This window comes from Megalobrama amblycephala, linkage group LG2 (assembly GCF_018812025.1).
Source record: "Megalobrama amblycephala isolate DHTTF-2021 linkage group LG2, ASM1881202v1, whole genome shotgun sequence".
NCBI classification, from domain to species: Eukaryota; Metazoa; Chordata; class Actinopteri; order Cypriniformes; family Xenocyprididae; genus Megalobrama; species Megalobrama amblycephala.
The window spans coordinates 6980728-6998868 of NC_063045.1; the positions used below are offsets into that span (position 1 = coordinate 6980728).

Genomic DNA, 18141 nt, shown 5'->3' on the forward strand with positions numbered 1-18141 from the left:
GCCGTCGGGAGGCCGTTACTTACGACACTTCACTCAGAGGTTTAGTTTTTGAGTTTTTGATGCTGACTGAGTTCTGTAGGCAGGGGCGTAGTTTGCGGGGGGGATGGGGGGGAGGTAACCCCCCAAAATTCAAATCCATCAGTTACAACCCCCCCAATATTTCAACATGAAAATCACAGTAGATCTATACTAACATATGTATAATTCATTTATTTTGTAACAATAATTTTGTTTCTAATCGAATATGAGTTTGTCATAATAAATTAGTCAAAAAAGTACCCCCCTTCCATTGAACCGATTGGTAACGCCCAACCAATGCGCGTTGCACTTTCACCAAAACAACGCGAGTGGAGCTCTGTTTGAATGGAGAGCACCAAAAAATGAAGAGAACCGTTGCCCAGCCGACTATATTAAACTTCTGTTCAAAGAGGGACGTTAAAAAGAATAAAGCATGTACTGAGAAGGAGGTATGAAAACATTGTAATAGCTAGGTACACTCCACATATATAACCACTGTAACCAGTTACCAAAACAGCTGTCTGTTTTGTTACTTCATTTTTCAATAGTGTCTTATCAATGACAAAAGTATTCACATCGGTGTTTGTTTTCTTACTTAATCTGACTTTTGAACGAATTGGCTTGAATGAACGATTTAAGTAGCTCACTCATTAAAATGTCGAATCGCTGCCACCTACTGGCGGTTTCAATATTTAACATAATTTCTTTCTTTTTAGAATCACTCCGTTATGTTAGAATTTGATGAATGGTTATAGATAAATTCCATAAAGTTATGATAGATAGATAGATAGATAGATAGATAGATAGATAGATAGATAGATAGATAGATAGATAGATAGATAGATAGATAGATAGATAGATAGAGAAGAAATCAATTATCCAATAATGCTACACATAAAACAGATTTTTTTTTTTTTAATAAAAAAAAATAATAACAGACAGCATACCAATGCTCAACCCCCCCAATGTTGAAACCAAATCTACGCCCTTGTCTGTAGGTGACAACAAATTAACTTGCTTTGTAAGTAATCTTAATTATCTGTTATTACAGACCTGTTTCTTTTGGCTAATGTGTTTTCTGACCAAATCTTCCAAATCCATATTCAGCAAATTATAGGAACAGTAGGCCGAATGAGTCCGAATATATCCTGAGATAGGATGTAGGACGTAGTATCTTTGTTAAAATAAAGCCAGTTTATATTCTATGTGTTGATTTAGATAAAAATGTTATATTATTTAATGTAGTGAACCGCAGGTGGCTCTACATAACTAGGTCAATCTGTCAACACACTGGACAAATTCACTTTTGGGATGATTTCATATATAATCTTGTTATAAATGAAGACGGCATATATTGTGTTTTTAGTCACGGGGGTTTCCAGTGGTGCCTGGAGCCTTTCTCTCATGCAGATTACAGATTAGATTATAGACATGCCAGCACTGATTGATTCACCCAGATGTGTTTGTGTAAGTGAAAAAGATTTGTTAAAGTGAGACCGGTCACACTTTTTTTACACCAGCGAATATTTACCAGGAGAAAAATATTATGAAACACAACATAATGAAAAAAAAAAGTTTTGCCCAATAAAAAACAGAAATAATGAACGCTAATTGTACTATTAAAGGTGCAATATGTAAGATTTTTGCAGTAAAATATCCAGAAACCACTAGGCCAGTGTTATATATTTTGTTCACTTGAGTACTTACAATATCCCAAATGTTTCCAACTATTTGTAAATCGTGAGAAAATTGAGATTTTAACGAAGGCTCCGGGACGTGTGAGGAGTCGCCTGTCAATTGCGTCATACCCGCGTTACCCTCGGTTTGCGGTTTTATTTTGTAGAAACCATGGAAACACCAAAGACGCTTTAATATTTACATGTTTTAATAGACAAGGGAACAACTGTTTTGATATATTAGAAAACTAATTATTGTTATATAGCTCAACACATTTAGTCTTATTGTTTAAATCTAATTTTGTTGATTTTTTTTTTTTTTTTTGCGAGTACCATGCTTTACCATGCCTCAGAGAAAAACAGTTTTGTCAAGTAGCTAACATAGCATAATCAGATGCAGCTTTATTTTTAGTAACAGTAATACAGTAATCATACAATACGTTTTAAAATTAATTGCATGCCATTTATCAACACAAGCCATCCAGCATTTAATATGATATTCTAAAATCTTACTGCAGTGTGCAACAGTGTCTCACAGCAGCCGCCGAACGAACGCATTTTAACGTTATAACATAATTTTCATTATGTATATTCATTATTTATTTTGAATAGGCCTCTAGCGGACAGAAATCTTACATACTGCACCTTTAATTAAAAATATTAAAATTAATTTTACTAAAAGGAATTTTATTAAAGTGAATCAATTATATTGCCACATATAAAGCACATGTGACAGCTTGCCCCAACCTGACATTTACAAAACATACAGTTCAACCTTTCTTCACAGTTCAAAATATTTTATTAAAAAGTGCAATTTCTAATCTGAACACATTTTATCCTTGCAAATTTAACATTTCAACACAAGATTCAGTAGAAGTTTTATAGCTATTGTATATAACTTAATACCTTTAGGGGACAGAAAAAAGTGCCCTAATTGAAGAATCACCCATATAGGTTATTATGTCGCTAAATGATTCATTTCCATCTGTCCTACTAATCATCAGCACTCCACGTGTTTACAAAGGATGACAAAAAACCCTTTTCACATCCACTGATGAGAAGAACACTGGCGCCAGCTCTCAAATCCACCCCACCACCTCCCACCCATTCTCCATGACCTCTAATTATGTCATGCGAAAAGAGCCGCGTCCCATTGAAAACCTCTCTTAATCAAACCCAATTAATTCCGCTCGCTTCCCGTATTATTCCCTTCGAGGAACGCGTCATCTCCATCAGCCTGTTAACTTCAGCCTTCGCTGTGTCGAGGGAGCAAAATAATAGATTATGCAATTAATTTAGTCGTTAGAGACTTAATTGTTCTTAATGAATACAGTATCTCTGTGGGGGTGTCCTGTGATTCAAAGCGTCAGGATTTTCCCTCTCGTTCTCACTCGATAGCCATAGCATAGCCTGTTAGCATGGTTTGAAAATATTGTCATTCGGTAAAACCAAAATTTTGGTTAAACTGAATGACTTTTGGTGACGTGACAAATTTTGTCTATATTGTAAAAAATGATAAAAGCAGTGTTAATTGATTATAAAAACCACAATCTCATTGTTAACACTTAATAAATCTTTAAAATAATTATATCGCTATTATGTTTTTTTACACTTTTAAAAAACGTATTCGTCAATGACCCATATATATATTTTTTATTATATGATCATTTTTATTATTTAAATAATAGCTTAAAAACCTGTTAATACATTCCTATAAATTCAAATTCAATAATATCAATTTATTAATATTTTTAACTGTATAATAATTGTATCATTAATATTACCATTTAATAATATATCACTTTTTCACCTTACAGTATTGAGATTTTTGATATAATAATAATGTCCAATTGTAGCAAATAGACTTAATTTTTAATGCAAAATTTCTACATTATAAAATACGGTTAACTCTTCTTAATTTTAGTTTAGAGTATACTGATATTGTGACCGTTTTATTGTCCTATAGTCCTATATTATTGTCTTATAGGTTAGATGGTAAATATCACATGCAATGCAAACGAGAAGACCGTGCATCGCTTAGAGGAAATCATCTTATTAGCTGAGGTCACGGATTGACCTTTGGTTTATGTATCTTGCTACCAGATGAGTGACTAAAAAATTTGAGCAATGTTTTTCTAGTCAGTTCATATATGAGGCGGCATTTTTAGCAGTTTTGAAAGTTCCAGTACTGGATAACATCATCTGCTAGGTTTTAAGATTCACTTGCATAAACAAACATTTAAAGGTGCACTACGTAACTCTTTTGTTCAAAATTAACAATTTATACACCCTCAGTCCTTCTTTCAAAACTTGTTTAGCCTATTATATGTCTTTATATTTTAGACTTGTTGGAATGGTTTTGTGGAAAATTGCATACATACGTCACTTGTCCGTGCATGTCTTGTCATATCCGTAAATAAAGAAAAGTCGCACCAGCTACTTTGATACATGTGTGGTGTGGGAGGGGTAGAGGTTAGTTGTCACAATGAGCAAGAAAGGATGACTTGCATCAGCTAAATTTCCAACCTCCTGGGAAACGCCCATTTTAAACAAACAATGAACAGAAGAGAGTTTGCCGGCAAAAGAATGCTACAGAGCTGTAATAAAACAAGAATCAACATTGGCTTGTTTTTTTTTTTTTTTTGGAGATGGCGAGTACTGAGGTATTTGAAATGTTAAAAAAGATGATGTCATTTTTATTACTTAACAGGTGTGTAAGGTAATTTATCGAATAGATACATTTTCATATGTAGCTCTCTAACAGAGTTAAATGTTAAATTAAACCAAAGCAATGTTCTTCCGCAAAATGCATGCAGTTTTTTGTAAACCACTAGAGGGACAAAAATTACATTGTGTACCTTTTAAAATGTACATAAAACATAAAGCATAAAGGAGATGGCGAGTACTGAGGTATTTGAAATGTTAAAAAAGATGATGTCATTTTTATTACTTAACAGGTGTGTAAGGTAATTTATCGAATAGATACATTTTCATATGTAGCTCTCTAACAGAGTTAAATGTTAAATTAAACCAAAGCAATGTTCTTCCGCAAAATGCATGCAGTTTTTTGTAAACCACTAGAGGGACAAAAATTACATTGTGTACCTTTTAAAATGTACATAAAACATAAAGGTCTGGTTTCACAGACAGTGCTTAGATTAAGAAGCCAGGTTAGGCCTTAGTTTAATTAAGACATTCAAGTAGCCTTTATAAATTTTCTTATAAAAAAAACATTACCGGTGTGCATTTTGAGACAAAACAATGACAGTGACATATTTTAAGATATGTCAGTGCAAGTTGCTTTCAGTTAAAACGGCTACAATATGCATTTTAGTCTCAGACTAGACTTAAAGGGTTAGTGAAAATTATCCCATGATTTACTTACCCTCAAGCCATCGTGTATATGACCATCTTCTTTCAGACAAACACAATCAGAGATATATTTAAATATATCCTTGAAAGCTTTACAGTCTAGAATATCCTTAAAGCTTTATAATAGTTTTGAATAATTTTGAAGCCAAAAAAAAAATTTATCCATCCATAGTAAAAGTAATTATGAAAGGCCTTTATTAACCCACTGGAGCCATATGGATTACTTTGATTATGGATGGATGCATTTTATTTTTGCTTCAAAATATGGCCCCCATTCACAACCATTATAAAGCTTCGAGGAGCAAGGATATTTTTTAAATATATCTCCGATTGTTTGTCTGAAAGAAGATGGTATATATACACCTAGGATGGCTTGAGGGTGAGTAAATTATGGGATAATTGTCATTTTTGGGTGAATTAACCCTTTAAGCCTTGCTGGTGAATTCAGGCAAAACTGTGCTAACCCGGCTAACCTACCAGAATAATCACTCAAACGTGTGAACCAAACGTGAGATTATAAAATGGACCTTAAACACAACAGACTGACCCAAATTCAAAGCATGAGCGTGGAAAAACAGCACATTTCCCTCAGCCTGGTGAACAAAGCTTTTCGCAGTGGATGAACTGCTGCTTTCCCATGATTCCTTTGTGCCAGTCCAGCCGAACGCATGCCTACCCTCAACCCAGCCACCCGTGTGCCAAGATGTGCAGCGGTCAGTGGCTGTTCAGTCTCGGCCTGGGCACTAATCCTCGCGCTGAACTCATCCTGGCCTGCGGGAAAAAGCTCTAATTGGGGGATTTTCTCCATCATTAACCTTGATGAGCAGCCTTCCCACCCTCCGTTCCCATCCGCTCAATCGCTAATACTTCCTACCTTGATCACCATAAAGTTCAGCCACAGTAATTTTTTTTTTTTTTACTGTGGATAGCATTTAGAACAGTAGAATAGATGGTAAGGAGTGTATATTCCCACAAAAATTAATGGCGTCTGTTTAATGTGTTTTCACTGAAACTAGATTTTAACATTAGTAGTACATTAAAGTAGTACTTTCACATGTAAAACACTATATCATGACATTGCTATGCAAGTGTTCAGAATGCTTCAAGTGTTGCTAAGTAGTTACTAGTGTACAAATTTAAAATCTGGACCGAAGAATGTGAAGTCCACCCATTCTGGACTGTGGTAAACATCATGTGAAACTGTACAACAGGAAAGAACACATGTTCACACCACTTTTGCTCTTTTCCCAGCACATGTTTTTTTGGGGCCCCAGATGGCCCCTGTAGTGTCCCATCTGTCCAAGAACATTGCTTACACCTCATGAATACAGCCGAGCACCAGGCACTCTGAACATGTGCCTGTACAGCAGCGTCAGGAGGCAATTAGGGAACGACGGACCCTGGGGCCAATACCCCCTCCCGGGCCAGGCTGATTGACTGGAACCTCATCTTCCTAACAGGCTGGCTTGGCGCCACCGGTCAGGAGAAACAGAGACAGGAGGGGGCAATGAAATAGACAGTCTTTCCTATAGTTCAACCACATGGACTTCTAAACAACCCTTCTAAGAATGGATGAGTCAACAGCAAAGCTCTGAGAAACTAGATTTGTTTATTCTGAAGAACATTTGTGAACATTCATTGCTCTGTTCAAAAAGTAATTGTGAAAACAATGAAACATTACACACATCGGAAATAACATCATACACATCCCCACACTCATATTAACTACCCATGATTGTCATATTGCTGTCTAACTTTGGCTTTTCAATAGTTCAAACTGTGCAAGTTACCAAAACATCATAGATTGCCCCATAACAGAACTGTTAGAAACAACAAAAAACAACTGAATTATACAGTTTAATCAACTGTATATATTATAATATCTATAAACTCTTCAATATCTCTACACAACTAAACTTAAAACATTTTTATTATTAGTAAGCATACTTTGTTCAATTGAATAATTCAATCATCCCAAAAGTTTAAGACTCTTCCTCACAGGAGTCAATATCTTGTTATGCAGAACTTTATTAGTCAAACACAACTACAAAATTTATTGCTACAAAAACTCTGGCAACATGAACTGAGTGAGTTTCCTTTAAAAAGCGAATTCCACTTGCGTGTTTGGAGGACATGCCATCAAAATTGTGGTCCTTTGAAGCCAGGTCTGTTTTGATGGTAAATTACTCTCATAGTAATCATAAAATGACCCTTAAAGCACATTGATGGTGTTTTATCTAAAAATCATTTTGATTGGTGTCTTAGAGTGATAGTGTCTGACTGTCATTCCTTCTAAAAAAAAGTGAAAACAAAGATCAGACTTGGATCAGCTGGCCCAAACAAAGGGGGAGTTTTGGAGGGGTGACGGCAGATAGTTTCCCCTTCTGCTCTTCTGCACATACAGAAGATGGGTCTGCCAATATGCTTTTGCCTCTAATGAACACTGAGGCATACAAATGTCTCCCCCAAACCAATCATTTCTGTCCCCTGTCCCTGCCTTTCTGATCAGACTGATGGATTGCTCTAAATGAAATCAGCTGCCTGTATAAGAGGTCTTTTCCAACCACTGACCATATTTATCTTCTATGTCAACCCAAAACATCTGGACCAGTCCTTAAGGAGGAAGTGTGAATTTGTAGACAGAGGTCATGTCTCATATTCACATGTCAGTAACTCTGGTTCTAGAAACCATTTCAAAACCAATTAAACTTGTTAGGAAAGTTAAACAACATACCAATGTGTGCCTTACAAATACATATATGGAACAGAATTGTTAAGCAAAATCGTCACTCAGAATCAACAGTTGCTGGTTTTCTTGGAAGCTTTTTTTTTTTTTACATCCAGTTGCAAAAAAATAAATAAATGGCACACAGTTCAGTTAGCGCCATTTCGGTTCCCCAACATTTTCTGAACTGGAGAACAAGATAACCATCCAATACAAGAGACATGGTTCTTGATTAGCCTTCAGTACCAATTAGTAACCAAGAAACATGAAAGCCCACAGTCAAAGAGAGATGTACCCTGTCTTAGCACATGGTTTGCCAGGTTTTGTCCATGGACTGGATGTGTTCCTTAGCTTTCATCCTCAGAGCGGCGATGCTTGAACTGCGCTGATCTACGTCCTCCAGAGGGTATTTGTCGGTGAAGTGAGGAGGGCATTGGTATGGAGGTGGTGCCATGGGCTGCATGCTTTGGGCCAAGGTTTGGGGTGGGCTAAGGAAACCATGACTTGGATAGCCTGCTTGCAATCCTTGTGTAGGACCCATGAACCCTGGGATGCTCTGTACTGTAGTGGCACTGGATAGAGGGGATGTCAGCCAAGGGTCAAGGGGCAGTGAGTTGTTCATGGGTCCCATGGTGGGGTGCATGGGCGGTCGGTTGAAGGAGAGCATGGGGGAGTCATGGAGCTTCATGGTGCTTGCATCTATTTTCTCCTGTCGCCTCCATTTGGCTCTGCGATTCTGGAACCAAACCTGGACAAACACATAGACTTCAAATAATCAATCTGTTATGGCAGTCCAATGCCAATAAGATGGTGTTCCACAAAAAGCATATGTGCAGTAAGTTGATTTGTTTCCCAGACTTAATGGGAAACAACCAAAGTTCGATTTAAGCCATGAATCATGTTTAAACACTACTAAACAGACCAGCTGAGAACAGCATTAATGATGGTTAGTGTTGTTTTGCAGCTTGGTCTTTCAAATGAAGCTGCTTGACCATGATGGTCAATATCAGTTTCCAAAACACCAACTTATACTAGAGACACCGTATAGTCTCCTCTAAAACCGATCCTTTTAATTTCACAAAATGATTCAAACACACCTGAACTCGAACTTCAGGAAGGTTGACTTTCATGGCTAGCTCCTCTCGACTGTAAACATCAGGGTAGTGGGACTTCTCGAAGGCTCGCTCAAGCTCGTGGAGCTGGTAGGTAGTGAAAGTGGTGCGGTTGCGCCTGTGCTTTTTCTTGGGCTGCTCCCCATCAGCAGAGTCTGGAGACTTGCTGTCGCTCTCGATGGACTTCCGCAGGTCACTCAGCTCTCCATCACACTTGTTGGAGAATATATCAGCATCTAAAATCATAAGTGAAACAAGAACAAAATACATGACTTGACAGTCCATGTTAGACGGACTTTCACATGATGTTCCGACAGAATTGCACTACAAACTTATTGCAAGAAACATTCCCATTGGAGCAATTTCAATTGCAATAAAATGAAGTAGTGACAAGATGACTAATATGATCTCAGTTATTTATGGATGGTGACTACATGTAAATTCATTACTAATATGGTATTTCCAAAACTGAGATCCTAATCCCATAATACTCCTGGCCAAAAGCTCTTGTAATACGCAGACTTGGACTAGAGCAGTTTTATTGTCACCGATGGTTGGCATGGCTTTCACTGAGTGTTTCCCATCCTGTAATCCAAGTAGAACAGATGTAGCCTGTTAATTCCCCTGATAGTTTCCCCATAGACCAGGCCCTAATCTACCTAAGGGCTTCATTTGATTCTACCCCATGTCCTCAGCATAAGGTCACATTTCTAGGAAAAGCTTTATCTTGGTGAACTGGAGAGGCATATTGGCAGTTGGAAAGCTAATTCACTTAATTCCAGTAAAAATCTGATCATCGGGGCAGGTGAATCAGGCACCGCCTCACAAGATGTTGTTGATATACTCTCTAAGTTGGTGCTGTCAGAACACATGCTGACTAAACAAGTGAACATTAGCAATAGCTGCAGTGTTAATGTGTACATGCAAGTCAAATAGTGTTAGCTGTGAACATTACATTGGCGATGGAATCAGGTAGCTCAACTAGTGGTGCATAATGCTAGCAATGTTTAATGCTGCATTCACATGCTATCAGAAATGTGATAATTCCTACTTCTGAAGTCATGTTTACAAGAAATGGGAGGGCGTTCATGTGCAGTTTTTACCAAGGAAACTCGTATTTACAATACTTCAGAGAGCACGTAAAGGCAGAATTAGTTACAGATGTGCCCCAAGATTGAATCTGCAGACTTTTATTCACATGTTCAGTGCTGAAAATCTGCAGATATCTGGAAATGGATTTAAAAAGGTGATAAACAATGATAAATAGCACTACACTCTTATTTGTTAGATGCAAGCACACATTAAATTGGCCAAAATATGGAAGTGTGTTTTTTTTTTTAGAAATGCATGACTGATAGATGTTTCAGTTCTCAAATGCTACAGGTTTAATCCCAGATAAGATCAACCAATGAACTGGACAGTGAAGAGACCCTCTCTCATCATTGTGTCCTTGAGTAGGACACTTAACCGCAGGTTTAAGCTTCCTAGGGTGACTGTCCTTGCAATCAGTGCATAGTAAGTTCACACTTTGAGAAAAGTGTATGCTAATGAACGTAGCCTTTCTGACCTCCTGAAAACACTTCCTTGTAGTGGACATAAAATGCACAATATCTCAATTTAGGTCAGCTAGAGTGTTTAACACTCCTTAAACACTGATTACATGAAAACAAAGCATAAAAACACAACTCACTTTTGGCAACATTAGCAGGACAGGGTTTAATTATCAGGCAAGAACAAACGTTCTGGGTTAGTGGAGCTAGCATCATTAACAGGCAATAGACTGAACTCACACAATGGCAGTGGGTCAATCCTGGTTCAAGGATCACCACACTGCCTGTCAGATTCAAGACAGCCCCATAAAAACACTCAGACTTGCTGGCAACTCGTGTCAAATGAGGACAATCAATCTCAAAGGCTCAAACTATTCAAAAGGATCTTGTCCTTTCTGAGTCACAATAACAGACAAGTCAACTCTAAGTCATGTGAGATATTTTCTCATCACAGGACTAAAAAGCATGATGGATTATGAGCCCAACGGAAAAAAAAAAATGGTGCAGAATGGAAAAATGATTATGTCTGCATGCACAGTTGTGCAATCTTGTTTAAGATAGAAGAAGATTATGGGAATTCCACAAGGGGATGAGAACCAGTGATGAGCCCCCTTGTCAAATGATTTTCAGGGCCTTGCAAAGTGAAAATATGATGGCTCTGTCATTTTTGGACTCAATTCAGTCTGGTATTTTACCACAGACAGAAATAACCCATAAAAAACAAGATCTCTTTAATATTGCAAGTGTTTCTCCTAAAAATCAATGAGACTGAATGCGGACAACTGCCTCTCGTTAAGCAATCAGTGATTAAAGGAGATCTCAATCTCATAAGATTCTTCCAAGACCAAATTATCTGAGCTATAATATTATCACATGCCAAGCAATCTTTTACCTTTATTTCTCCTGCACTATGAAATAACAACTTTTAAGCCAAAAGCATATCCTTCAGGGTGTCTATCAGTCTATAGTGTCTTTCTACAATACATAGCATTAATGGAAACTATGGATGGCATGGTAACAGAATGCATCTAGATAACCTTGCCACCTTGACATCAACAGGAAGGCTCAGCATAAGAACTTTGTGTCAGTCTCTGGGTTTAATAACAGTGTGTCTTAATGTACTAACCATCACATGAAGAGAGTTAGGGAGTAATTGCACTTGATGTATGATGCAACAAACACCATTTATGATGCAATAAACACTCATTCATTGTCAAAAAGGCCCAGCAGAGGCTGTACTTCCTTCGGCAGTTGAAGAAGTTTAACCTGCCACAGGAGATGCTGACACAGTTCTACTCTGCAGTCATTGAGTTTGTGCTCTGCACTTCTATAACTGGTCTGGTTCGGCTCAGCTACCAGTCAGAAGACTACAGCTGATAGCCTGGACTACTGAGAGAATCACTGGTACAACCCTCCCCACTCTCCAAGAACTTTACTCATCCAGAGTGAGTAAAGGAGCTGGCAAAATCATTCTGGACCCCTCACATCCAGGCCACACTCTCTTTGAATATTTGCCGTCTGGTCGGCCCTACAGAGCACTGAGCACAAGAATGTCCAGGCACAAGAAAAGTTTCTTTCCTCAGGGCATCTACCTCATAAACAGTAAAACAATGCTACTTATACTCATGTTTATTTAGTACACCTTATTTACATTCTGCTGCATTTGTATATAACATATCTGTACATATATCGTCTATTTTTTCTATTTTTATTTTTTATTCACTTACTATTATTCTATTTTTTTTTTTATCTGTCTTGTCGATGCCATTCTGTCCGTACTGTGGAAGCTTCCGACACCAAGACAAAATTCTTGTATGTGTAAACATACTTGGCAATGACACACTTTCCGATTCTGATTTATCCATGAAGGACTCACCGTGAAACACGGGTTGCTCCGAGCTGTCTCTGAGGGTTGGCAGGTGTCCGTAAGGATGTGCCCGCTGGTCCTGCTTCCCTGGATCTCCAAGACCATCCCCTCCAACTTTGTGTGCTATAGCATTGCCTCCAGGGTTGAGCAAAGGATCCTGGTCCTTGTTAAAGCCCAGGATAACATCTATGCTGTGGACACGGGTGCCTCCGACCGCGCCCCCTGCTTTGACCATGTCGTGGAAATTACTGGGCGAAAGACAGCTGTCATCCACCATGTTCATGGTGTCCAGTGACAAATGCATTCGAATGCTGGGATGAGACCGTCCAACTGATAAAAGCACTTGATCTTATGGAGGAATCCAATACGGACAGGTTTTACCTTGTTGGACACATCAAAAAGAGACTAAAATCAACAAGTGCACTAAAGGCATTTCAGGTCAATTTCTTCATTAATATTAGTTTATTAGTGTAGTCTGATGCATATCTATATCTCAAGGCATACAACAACACATACATCAGTATCTGCATTCACAGAATGGCATATGAGATAGTTTTTTAACATAACCTTTATATTTGTTTATAATATATTGATAATCTGACAAATTAAAAATTAATATTTTTCATTCAAATTAAATATTTATTCAGTAAATTTATTATACAATTATATTTCTTAAATATTTATGTGGGTAAAGCTTATATCTTTGAAAGTATAGAACAGCAGATAAAAACATTATATTCTATTATCACAACCCAAGAATGTCATATAATTCAAGTCAAAAATTTCTAGACATTGTTTTGGAAGAAAGTTTTCCCAGTGACCGCAGTACGGGACATACCTCTGACACGAGATGCTCCCTGCGCTCTCCGTCTCCGGTCTGACCAGCATCCACCTGTTCCTCCCTACAGCGGGTCACATGCGGGTGATGAGCACGCCTCCGTCTGCTACTGTACGTCCCAACCGACCTCGATCGCTCTCACTTTAAACATGAAATCGTACGAATGCACAGAAGTTCTCCAGTGGATTCCACTGGACAGAGAGCTGGTGTGTGTGGGTGTCTCTTCAGAAGGGAAATAATAGCAAGGGATTACAGGAGCTCATTAATTGGGACTCTTCCCCCTTAAGAATGATTGACAGACGGTTTCTGCTCAAGTAATTGCTCTAAATGGAGCTTGAATTCACCCCACAGGAGGAGGGCGACACTAATGAAGCCGTTTCTCCTTCCTCTTACAAAATTCAATTGTTTTAGAGACAAAAGGATGAACTGAAAGTTTTATCTGAGGCCTGTCGTATTGATTTGATTGTTCACTGGAACGCTTTTATTGACTATCAAATAAATATATATTTTTTATTTTCTTTTAATAAAAATATTATTATTAAATATTGTTGAATTATAGTATCAAATACTAATACAATTTAAATTATTATAAAATGTACAAAATATTATATTTAGGTTATTACATCGGACATAGATCGCGTGTTGGATTGTTGTGTAAACTGCACGTTTCAAAGCAGGTATTACAGTAAATACTAAATACTATCGCGTCAGGAATAATTAGCCAAGTAATTAAAGTAAATGACATGAGTGCAGACTCCTTTAACAACTCATTAAAGAGTTAACTCAGGCAAACTCATGAGTGATCGGTGCTTATTAAGAGAAATGACCTCGAAGATTAACTTGCTCGGGTTCAAATGAAGCCATGAAAATGATCTTTTTGCTTAAATTCTGACACAACACTATGCTATTTTGGAATATTTACACAACCATATTTTTGCATCAAATGTAGCCCAAGCAATAATTTCAATTAAATACTGATCTGACCATATAAAGTTTCATATGGTCAGATCAGTGTTTCTACTGTATATTTAATAGAAATTAAGCTTCTATGGTTTTTAGTCTTTAAAATCTCATTTTGTATGTTGGACTTAATCATTGGAAGAAGTCCAAATCCTTGATTGACTAATTGAGGTTGATCAGCAACACCTCCAATGAGGCTGAAGACTGAAGATTTGCTCTGACCTCAATGAAGTCTTAAAGGGTCAGTTCACCCAAAAATGAAAATTCTGTCATTAATTACTCACCCTCATGCCGTTCCACACCCGTAAGACCTTCGTTAATCTTCGGAACACAAATTAAGATATTTTAGTTGAAATTCGATGGCTCAGTGAGGCCTTCATAGGGAGCAATGACATTTCCTCTCTCAAGATCCATTAATGTACTAAAAACATTTTTAAATCAGTTCATGTGAGTACAGTGGTTCAATATTAATATTATAAAGCTACGGGAATATTTCGGTGCACCAAAAAAACCAAAAAAACGACTTATATAGTGATGGCCGATTTCAAAACACTGCTTCAGGAAGCTTCGGAGCATAATGAATGAGTGTATCGAATCATGATTCGGATCGCGCGTCAAACCTGCCAAACTGCTGAAATCACGTGACTTTGGCACTCCAAACTGCGGATTCGACACGCTGATTCATAACGCTCCGATGCTTCCTGAAGCAGTGTTTTGAAATCGACCAATACTATATAAGTCGTTATTTTGTTTTTTTTGGCGCACCAAAAATATTCTCGTTGCTTTATAATATTAATATTGAACCACTGAACTCACATGAACTGATTTAAATATGTTTTTAGTACATTTATGGATCTTGAGAGAGGAAATGTCATTGCTGGCTATGGAGGCCTCACTGAGCCATCGGATTTCAACTAAAATATCTTAATTTGTGTTCTGAAGATTAATGAAGGCCTTACGGGTGTGGAACGACATGAGGGTGAGTAATAAATGATAGAATTTTCATTTTTGGGTGAACTGACCCTTTAAGATACTTTGAAGAATCTCAATCACTGCATTTGTTTTGGGTCAGTGCTAGTGAATCTCATACTGTGCAGAACTGGCATGAGCCATAAATAGTAAAGAAACGGTCTGAATTTTGGTGAATGGTCTGCGAATACCTCACAGATCTCACCGAAATACATAAAAACTCAGCTCGACCAAATGTTATGAAAAGACGAATGAAAGGCCTCAAGCTAAGAATGACTTTAACCATATGTTTGCGTACATGTTGCCAGATAAATGTCTAAGTCTCGTAAACAAGACTCAATCCTCAAAGGACAATTTAGTGATCAGAACTAGCGAAAGGTCGGAGATAGAAAATACCTGGAAAGCTTGGAGTTTGCCCGTAGAGACCAAACAGCTGCTGCTCACGTGCATGAGATCCCTGTTGATCCCTGAGTTCCTAGAAAGGAATGGGAATGTCCATCCTCCATCCTGCTACTTATTGCCATTTATCTTCTGATATATATTTTGACATCAGAGGCAATGTGTCCAATCAAACTCTTGAGTATTTTAGAGCAATTCAGTTTTACTTTGTAGAAGCTAGTAAACATGGACAGGTTGAGGAAATGCCACTTGACAGTCAAATTGCATTAAAACCAACCCCAATGGGCCAAGAGAATAAATATGTCAGAATTCAATTTTGTAATAAACAATTGTGGTGGAGTGTTGGGGAAAGTCAAGCAAAACCAGTTGAGAACCACTGATCCACACTACTGGTCATAGAGTCATCGATTCGAGTTCTCGGTTTGATGTTTGATGGGATTGGGCAAGAGACAGTGCAATTATTCGATCAAGCTGATGTAGTTCCTGAAGCTCCGCGCTTGTTTCCTCATTACGCTAATTGAGTACAAATTGGCTCAGAAGGTGCAGCGCAGCTATCAAGAGGATTAGGTTTATCAGATGACAACGTAAAGCCCTCTGATCCTATTAGACACAAAGCAGCTAACGCAGAGGAGCTGTGTCAGCTCACCGGGGGGAAGCAAGGAGAAAGACGAGAGGCAGAAAGTTGTACACAACATTTTGTGTAACGAAGGCATTTCACGCAATTTAGCTCATCACCAGTACAACTAGCTCATGATAATTATGAGTGAAATGGATTTGGTGAATCCTAAAGATATTTCCAAAATTAGATCCCATGAATTTGCTTGACGAGCTAATTTTTTGGGTTGTTTTTAATGATATAATGACCTTTGGTTTATCCCAGCCTTTAGCATGACTTGCTATTGCTAATTTGTAGGATTGTAGTTTTGTGTGCCCAGGCAAACAGCAGGACTCACTGAGATTTTAAATTTGATTTGCTACATTTTGCCAGCTTTGATGAGCACATTAGCTATAGATGCTAACGTCTAGGCTAGCTATCACAAATGGACTGAAACCACAAAACAAAAGATGAATGTGAATTCTAATGGACTGTTAGTGACACCAAGCGGTGAAAGTAAATGCTATATGCTAATGGAAAAAGTTAATGGATAGATAACAATATAACAATTGCCTTGGACTTATACTGACACCTAGTGGTGAAAGTAAATGCTATATGCTAAAGAAAAATGCTAATGTATAGTTAACAATATAGTAGTCACCTTGGACATACACTGACACCTAGCGGTGAAAGCAAATGCTTTATGCTAATTGATAATTAATGATATAACAGCTGCCCTGGACTTCCATTGACACCTAGTGACCTGGAGATTTTGGTAACTGAAGCCACTGTGGAAATGCACTGTTAGCATGATTAGTGTATTTCTAGTGACATGGGAGACACTAGGATGTTTTTCGGCTAGTCGTGATCAAGATGTCTGCTCTCCATTAGGTGAGAAAGATGAGAGGCAGAAATTTGGATGTTGTACACATTTCGTGTAACGAAAGCAAATGCTAATGGACAGATAGTGATATGGAAATGGAAAATGCTAATCACAGTTAATGATGTAACAGTCACATTGGACTTACACAGACACTTAGCAGCGAAAGCAAATGCTATATGCTAAATAAAACTGTTAATGATAGTTAGCGATATAGCTGTCGCCTTGGACTTATACTGACACCTAGTGGCCTGGAGTGTTTTGGTAACTGAAGCCACTGTGGAAATGCACTATTAGCAATTATTAACATGATTAGTGGTGATTAGAATGGTTTTCTGTGATCAAGATGTCTGCTATCAAGTCGTGATCAAGATGTCTGCTATCCTTTAGGTGAGAAAGACGAGAGGCAGAAATTTGGCTGTCGAAAATGTTTCTTGTAACAAAAGCAAATGCTAATGGACAGATAGTGATATGGAAATGGAAAATGGAATGGATAACGGAAAATGCTAATCGCTGAAAAATCCAGCTAAAACCAGCCTAAGCTGGTTGACTGGTCTTAGCTGGTTTAAGCTGGAAGTAGCTGGTTTTAGCTTGTCTCCCAGCCTGGCTTAGCTGGTCAAGCTGGTCTCCCAGCCTGGGTTAGCAGGTGTTCAGCTGGTTTAAGCTGGTCAAAAGTCAAAACCCCTCTAAAACCAGCTATGACCAGGCTGGGAGACCAGCTAAAACCAGCCTGACCAGCTTAGGCTGGTTTTAGCTGGATTTTTCAGGAGGGCAGTTAATGATATAACAGTCTCCTTGGACTTACATGGACACTTAGCGGTGGAAGCAAATGCTATATGCTAATGAAAAATGCTAATGATGACAGTTAACAAAATATAAGTCACCTTGGACTTACATGGACACTTAGCGGCAAAAGCAAATGCTATATGCTGAAGGAAAATGCTAAAGATAGTTAGAGATATAGTGGTCGCCTTGGACTTATACTGACACCTAGTGACCTGGAGTATTTTGGGAACTGAAGCCACTGTGGAAATGCACTATTAGCAATTATTACCATGTATTTCTAGTGACATGTGGGTCACCAGGATGAAGCGAGTGGTTAGAGGCTAGTTATGTGATTTCAAGATGTCTGCTCTCCATTAGGCGACCCACTCAATGCAGAACAAAACACTTTTAACAT

General features: G+C 38.0%; 1 protein-coding gene across 2 annotated transcripts; it reads right to left on the reverse strand.

Annotated features, from left to right (window-relative positions):
* Positions 1 to 6656: 6656 nt before the first annotated feature.
* rx1 (retinal homeobox gene 1) lies at positions 6657 to 17599 on the reverse strand. Of its 2 annotated transcripts, XM_048182346.1 has the most exons (5): positions 15484 to 17599; positions 13159 to 13380; positions 12330 to 12701; positions 8889 to 9139; positions 6657 to 8539 (listed from the first exon to the last, which is right to left on the reverse strand). In XM_048182346.1, the coding sequence occupies exons 3-5, from the start codon at positions 12622 to 12624 to the stop codon at positions 8093 to 8095; spliced, it is 993 nt and encodes a 330-aa protein (XP_048038303.1). In that variant the 5' UTR covers positions 12625 to 12701; positions 13159 to 13380; positions 15484 to 17599; the 3' UTR covers positions 6657 to 8092. The 2 variants fall into 2 exon arrangements, with proteins under 2 accessions (XP_048038303.1, XP_048038302.1); XM_048182345.1 differs by lacking the exon at positions 15484 to 17599 and having other exon boundaries at positions 13159 to 14434.
* Positions 17600 to 18141: the final 542 nt, after the last annotated feature.